The following is a 7,776-nucleotide window of genomic DNA, read 5'->3' as shown; positions in this document are numbered from 1 at the left end:
TTCATAATCTCAATATTCATAACATATACAAAGTTAGGGGTGTCAAAATGGGTCAACATGTCAGGTTCGAGTCTAATCCGAATTGACTTAGATCCAAAGGGGTTGACCCTAAACCAACCCGGTTTTACCAATATGTTAGATTTTCTAACTCATACTTGACCCATATGGGTTACAAATTGACTCAATCTAACATGCGAACTCGGACAACTGGCAACAGGTGAAGCAGGTGCAGATAAAGCCAATGCGAGCAGGCGAAGCCAATACAGGACGCCAGGACCACAGGTGAAGTGGCTGCATACTAAGGTAACAAAGCCAATGTGAGCGAGCGAAGCCAGTGCAAGACATAATGACCACAGATAAAGCAGGTGCGGTGCGTCAGTCATGCTGGTGGAAGCAGATCGAATGGATGTGGCTGAGTCGACTGTCCACATATCGAATGGACGCGGCTAAGTTGGTTGACTACATATGGAATGTCGTCGATAAGGCTGACGGAGGCATGAGAAGCTAGTGCAAATCAAAGCCAGCATTAGGCTTGCGAACCCAACAGAGCCGGGATCGAACGTTGTAGAGGATTTTGGGCTTTTGGGCAAGGGTTTTTGAGTCATTTAGGTTGATTTCAGGTTTCTGGGTCAACCCAAACTCTACCCGATTTTAGAAATGGGTTAGAATATAGAACCCGAATCCGACAAGTATGACAAATAGGGTTTTGGTTCAGGTCCGATTTTGAGTCTGGTCAAGTTTTGACACCCCTATTTATGCAAAGCTATGCGATGAAAATTTTACCAATACAGGATTATCATTATTTTTCGATAATAAAAATACAAATTTGATTTGAAAATTTTAAAATGCATAAAATATTTGAAATCAGAAATAAGATAATAATTTCTTACAAAGAGACGAGTAAGATTTCACGAATGAAAACCGCTTTATTACCTCCAAACCTAAGCTTATATTTTCTCTCTCCTCACATTTCTCTCTTTATTTCTTTTACATGATGAGTGTGAAAAAAGTAATATGTTATGTTAATATAATTAGAAATTCATCACCTCCAAACCTAAGCTTACATTTTCTCTCCTCACATTTCTCTCTTTATTTCTATTCCATGATGAGTGTGAAAAAAATAATATGTTATGTTAATATAATTAGATATTTAGTGATAAAGTATTATTAATTTAGTGATAAAGTATTATTAATATATAAATCTAATTATGCAATTATTTAAATTTAGTGAAAATTTAATATAGATTCTTTTATATTTTCAAATTGAAAGCTTAAAAAATTATAAAAAAAAAATTCATAAATAACATATTTTATTTAAAAAATTATGATGAAATCAATTTGTAAAATGAACACTTGACAATCCCAACATTTTCAGATGTACCAACAGCATCAATTTCTTAAGAATGCCCAAAAATAATGAAAGTATTAGTTTAATTAAATCACAAAAATATCTATGTTATAACCCTCATAATAAATTGTCTACTTCTTTTGCATTGCAAACCCGTCCAAAGCTCTTAATTTTTGGCACTTCAATACGTTTGGCTTCCACATGGATATTGCACCATGATGCTAGTGCCCTCTTGCACAACATTATGTCCTCATGTATGCACGAAGATTATGCATCTCCTCCTCTTCAGATCGTCGCACAATCTAGAGCTCTGATCCAATCAGCTCATCTCGCATCCTTGAAGGATTCCTGCAACCGACGTACCAGATCTCTGATAGTGGAATGAATGATGATGTCCTCCTCTTCTCAAATTTCTATTTTAAATTACAAATTATACTACTAATTATTTAATTTATCTTGTTTTTCTCATTTTCTTTTAAAATACCTAACCGTCTCTCATTCTAAATCTCATATTTCCATGAAATCTTTCCAATTCGCAGAGAACTATTTTACACCTCATGTTTAACCTCTGGTTAGCTCTGTTAAAAGAATACTTCGAATAGTTTTAACTACAAAAAGTTCTACATTGCTAACTCACTATCATTTCCCAATCATGAGCAACTCTTTTCACAAACACTATGGCTGTAAACAGTTATAAAACCAAGAATCAATTCAGAATGACACTCAATATGTGTGTTTCCGATTCAGCGCAGAATACTACAATGCAGTAAGAGAAGTAGAGATAACAAAACAAAGAAAATAAAAAAAGAAACGGAAAGACCAAAAGAAACTACAAATGTTGCATAACAAGACTCCGGTATCTTCAAAAGCAGTAACTTCAATCAACTTCTTCAATCTTGGGTCCGGCACCGGCGCCACTGTTGCCACCACGCGGAACATCTTCATCCATGGCGCCACCTGCACCCTGATACATCTTTGCAATGATTGGGTTGCAGACACTCTCGAGCTCCTTCATCTTGTCTTCAAACTCTTCAGCTTCCGCGAGCTGATTACCATCCAGCCACTGTATTGCCTTATCAATTGTTTCTTCTATCTTCTTCTTGTCAGCTGGATTCAGCTTTCCTCCAATCTTCTCATCGTTTATAGTGTTTCTCATGTTATAAGCATAGTTCTCAAGAGCATTCTTAGCCTCCACTTTCTTCTTGTGCTCCTCATCCTCCGTCTTGTACTTTTCTGCTTCCTGCACCATCTTTTCAATCTCCTCTTTACTAAGCCTGCCCTTGTCGTTCGTGATGGTGATCTTGTTCTTCTGACCTGTAGTCTTGTCTTCTGCTGAAACGTTTAGGATGCCATTGGCATCGATATCGAAGCAAACATTAATCTGAGGCACGCCCCTGGGCGCAGGAGGAATGCCGGAAAGCTCAAACTTGCCGAGCAGATTGTTGTCCTTGGTTTTGGCTCTCTCGCCTTCATAGACTTGGATTAGTACACCTGGCTGGTTATCCGAGTAAGTAGAGAATACCTGCTCTTTCTTGGTGGGAATGGTGGTGTTCCTCGGAATCAGTACAGTCATAACACCGCCAGCGGTCTCCAAGCCAAGAGAGAGGGGAGTAACATCGAGAAGGAGAAGATCCTGTACCTTCTCATTCCCCTCTCCGCTCAAGATTGCAGCTTGCACAGCTGCTCCATAAGCCACAGCTTCATCGGGGTTAATGCTCTTGCAGAGTTCCTTCCCATTGAAGAAATCCTGCAGCAGCTGCTGAACTTTGGGAATCCTTGTTGATCCTCCGACAAGAACAACATCATGAACACTGTTCTTGTCCATCTTCGCATCTCTCAAACACTTCTCGACCGGCTCCATGCACTTCCTGAAGAGATCCATGTTGAGCTCCTCAAATCTAGCTCGAGTAATGGTCGTATAGAAATCAATCCCCTCGTAAAGAGAATCGATCTCAATGGTAGTCTGGGCAGTGGAGGAAAGAGTTCGTTTTGCTCTCTCGCAAGCAGTTCTCAACCTCCTCAAAGCCCTCGGATTGCCACTGATATCCTTCTTATGCTTCCTCTTGAATTCCTGAACGAAGTGATTCACCATTCTGTTGTCAAAATCTTCTCCACCGAGGTGAGTGTCACCAGCAGTAGCCTTCACCTCGAAAATGCCTTCTTCAATGGTGAGAAGAGAGACATCGAAAGTACCTCCACCGAGGTCAAAAATAAGGACATTCTTCTCACCAGAGCTGCCACCCTTCTTGTCAAGGCCATAGGCAATGGCTGCAGCAGTAGGCTCGTTGATGATCCTCATGACATTGAGGCCGGAGATGACGCCAGCATCCTTAGTTGCCTGCCGCTGAGAGTCGTTGAAGTAGGCAGGGACAGTGACTACTGCGTTCTTTACACTTTTGCCGAGGAAAGCTTCGGCAATTTCTTTCATTTTGGTAAGAACCATGGAGGAGATTTCCTCAGGAGAGAATTGCTTCTCCTCTCCTTTATAGGTAACCACGATCATGGGTTTGTCGCCAGGGCCGGGAATGACCTTAAAAGGCCATAGCTTCATGTCGCTCTGCACGGAAGGATCGGAGAATCGCCGGCCGATCAAACGCTTGGCATCTGCGGTGATAAGATGAACAAAAGAGAGACGATTATTATATTACTCAAAAAAATTTCTTCAAGAAAAATCATAGATGCTAGTCTAGTCGTTAGATGGGCAAAATCATACATGGTCTCGGGAAAATGTTCGGCAAAACCATACACGGTTTGGGGACGGTATGTTTAATCAGAATATAAATAATTATACAAGAGAAGTATGCTCAGTTTTAATCACCTTATTGTAGCGCAGTAGAATTACAGATTCATAAAATAATGGAAAAAAAAGGATATATGATTCATTAATATCAGCAACATAATCTTATATTATTAAGAAATATCAGTGTACAAAACAACTGCTAATCCTTTTAATGAAATATTATTTAATTAAATTATGTTCAACTAAACGCATATCGTTTGAAAGCTAACAAATTACATAACTTTTAAATGACTTTTTTTATTTAAATAAGATTTAACCGAAGGAAAATCGAATTTAAATAAATTCGTAACAAAGCTAAATCTAATGCGGAAATAGAAACCAACGCAAGTGGCTTCTCGAAAGTATACAAGATAAAGCACTATAAAGCTAGCACTGATCCTCGTAAGTCTCCTCTAATTCCTATAAATTTAGCAGAATTACATTAACGACAAGATAATTAATTAATTATAAGATTAATATTACAATTGAACAGATGAATCAAAATTGCATATTCCATAAATCATTTTTGAATTAATTAATTATATGATTCATAATACGAACATACAGATGCATCAAAATTAACATAGTACTATAATCATTTTTCAATTATAAACTAATGCTACAGGTTTTTTTCCCGATTTTCACATCTACAGAATCAGGGGACATCACAGGCATACAGAGTAGAAAAACATGCATAAATCAACGAAGGCATTCCAACAAAAATCTATAGATAACATCACAAAAAAGTAATAGAAGAATTCAAGAACAAAAGAGCGATGAAGCATCAAAGAGCAAATAAAAATAAATTAGATTAGAGAACAAACCCACCGAAAACAGTGTTGACGGGGTTCATCGCGACCTGATTCTTCGCCGCATCGCCTATCAACCGCTCCGTATCCGTGAACGCAACATACGATGGGGTAGTTCGATTTCCCTGATCATTCGCAATAATCTCTACCCTATCGTGCTGCCAAACGCCGACGCAGGAATACGTCGTCCCGAGATCGATCCCAATCGCTGGTCCATCGCCTTTTCCCGCCATAGATTCCTGACGAAGAGCTTGAGATTGATTGAAATTCGTTAAGAGTCGTGAATGCTTTCTTTGATCTTAAGTTGGAGAAGAACGGGGGACTGGGCAGGGTTTTATAGGGCGGGGATTCCAGGTTCCGGAGCCTTCGAGAGACGTCGGTGAGCCGTTGGATGTGGTGGATGGACGAAGATGTTCTCCCACTTTCTCAGACTGGGAGCGTTAGAGCTCTCGGCGCTTCCAGAACTATCTTGCAAGATCGATTATTGTTGATGGGGCCTATATTTGGGAATCGGGAAAGTTGTATTGGGCCTTTGGAAGGTTCTCAATTTGAGTAGAAAATCAATGCGTACTTCATTAGGATGTGAATTTAAGTTTTATTTTACTTGGGAGAGAGATTTTCTGCCTAAGAGCACTTAAAATTATCTCATTGATATATTTAATTAAATATTACTTTTTATTATTTATGTATATAATACTCATAATTTAAAATTAACATTATATATATAATGTTAATTTTAAATTATGAGTATTATATACATAAATAATAAAAAGTAATATTTATTTAAATATATCAATGAGATAATTTTAAGTGTTCTTATATATACATAAATCGAACTAGCCACAATTATTTTACACAACTAATCTATTGATATATTCATATTAAAAGAATTATATGAAATAATCATAAAGTATAATAATATATCTAATATGTCACCAAAATTATCTTGATCATACACAAATCTCGAAGCATATTAGTAACTTCAATATTAAATTCAGGATCGGTTGAACTCAAATTTTGACAAACTTAAGTCAAATTAAACATCTCAGTGAAACATTCACGATGTCAACAAAATCTGTAAAATTCGAGCCCAAATGGGCTCAAATCAAGGGCTTAAAACATATTTGAAAACTCTAAAACATTAATTGTATGTACAAAATCTCATTCTCAACAATATATAAAAAAATATATGGTGAAAGTTTTACCAGTACAAATTTATCCTCAGTTTTTGATAATGAAAATATAAATTTAATGAAAATTTTATAAAAAAAATCATATTTTTTAAAATTGAGATAAACATAATAAGACCTACCTCTATCTTGATAACTTTCCTAATTGAGTCTATAACTGAAAATGACATGAAGCCATCCAAAAAGGACTTTTTTTTTTGGGACATCTAGGCCATTTAAGGCAAACTCACACACACAACGCATACACATAGACTCGAATCTTGGACCTCTTGGTTGGAAGCCTAAGCTCTCAACCAACAGGCCAAGGAGAGTTGTGTCCAAAAAGGACTTCATCTCTCCTCTCTTTATCTCTTTTCTTCTCTTTTTCCTACTTTTCCTTCTCTGGTTTGGGCAAATTAAAATGTATGGGAAAATGGCTTTTAAATGAAATTGGTAAGTGGTTAAAGATTTTTTATAATATAATAATATAAGTACACAAATGTAATAATGCCAATTGTTCAAATTTTTAGCATAAATATCAATTCTTTTATATCTTCAAATTTGGAGATTCAAAATTTATGATAAAATATTCTGACATTTGTTTGAGAATATCAAGAATGATCGGGTGAACTAGATTTGCAACTTGGATAGCTAACGATTCCAAAATTTTAACTTATATATATCGACAAGTGTCAAATTTTTAAGTTATTGAAATAATGCAAAAACATTAGAAAAAATTTATTATAATTAGAGCAAAATAATATCTATGTTATGATGACAACAATTTGTAATTTGGATATATAATGATTCATAAAATAATTTTTGGTTGTTACAGGTTAAAACATCTTTTAAAGTTTAAGGGTTCTTACACCTAATCTGATTCAAGATAATTTACTGAATTCCTACATTTAAATTTTTTTACATGTGTTTGAGAATATTTTATATGCATGTCTTCTAAATGGGTCACAGGGGTTTGTTTGCATGTTCTGAAAATCTAAACTTTTTTCTTGGGGCACCCTGGCGCCGAGGTAGGCGGTGCTACGACACTGAGTTCTTTGGAATTTACCTAAATGGATACTAAATGATTTATTTTGAAAATTTAGAACGGTAAGCGTGACATATTCAGTTGTATTAGCTCATAATTTATCTGCAATTTATTTCGTGGTCTAGGAAGGCAGAAGACGATTGAGTAGACGATTCAAGATTTGATTTGTCTATGTTTATGTATGTATCTATTTTTTTTTTGGGGTACAATAATGACTAGTTATTTAAATTATTCTAGTTTGCAGCTCAGTCAGTATCCATGCACTGTAGTGTAATTGTTGTAAATACATTTTGATGATAAATAATATTGAGGTATTTTATGCATATTTGTAGTTACTAATAACTATGTGGTATGTCATTAATTTTCTATATTATATTGGAAGAAATCATCTAAAAAGTTTTCCAAAACTTCGATCTTAGATTTGGCATGTTGTAAGCCACCACGTAGGACAATTCCGTCTGTGGGTTTTATCGGGTTAGGTTGTGCCATGCAATAACTAGATGTATGTCAAAATCTTTGATATTTCATGGCTAATGCAAATGAGAAACATTTTAGATTGTTGATGATAACAATTAAAGTCATTGGAGTGAAAATTTGAATTCCAAAGGGGTTGATGAATTGAGAGG

The 7,776-nt window shown here is 35.9% G+C and overlaps 1 protein-coding gene across 1 annotated transcript; it reads right to left on the bottom strand.

Annotated features, from left to right (window-relative positions):
* Nucleotides 1–2,065: 2,065 nt before the first annotated feature.
* On the bottom strand, nt 2,066–5,263 carry LOC110099937 (heat shock cognate 70 kDa protein 2). The gene is made up of 2 exons (XM_020827274.2): nt 4,956–5,263; nt 2,066–3,952 (listed from the first exon to the last, which is right to left on the bottom strand). The coding sequence occupies exons 1-2, from the start codon at nt 5,167–5,169 to the stop codon at nt 2,226–2,228; spliced, it is 1,941 nt and encodes a 646-aa protein (XP_020682933.1). The 5' UTR covers nt 5,170–5,263; the 3' UTR covers nt 2,066–2,225.
* Between the last annotated feature and the right edge of the window lie 2,513 nt (nt 5,264–7,776).

The sequence above is a fragment of the Dendrobium catenatum genome, unplaced genomic scaffold (genome assembly GCF_001605985.2).
Source record: "Dendrobium catenatum unplaced genomic scaffold, ASM160598v2 fragScaff_scaffold_334, whole genome shotgun sequence".
In the NCBI taxonomy this organism is placed as follows: domain Eukaryota; kingdom Viridiplantae; phylum Streptophyta; class Magnoliopsida; order Asparagales; family Orchidaceae; genus Dendrobium; species Dendrobium catenatum.
The sequence above is the reverse complement of the archived record's forward strand: the minus strand, read 5'-3'. Positions and strand labels throughout refer to the sequence as shown.

What these genes read in the sequence shown, in the direction of transcription:
- LOC110099937 (XM_020827274.2), bottom strand. Translation starts at nt 5,169, where the DNA reads ATGGCGGGAAAAGGCGATGGACCAGCGATTGGGATCGATCTCGGGACG. An exon ending in CCCCGTCAACACTGTTTTCG is followed by an intron (nt 3,953 to 4,955) that starts GTGGGTTTGTTC and finishes TTATCACCGCAG; the next exon opens with ATGCCAAGCGTTTGATCGGC.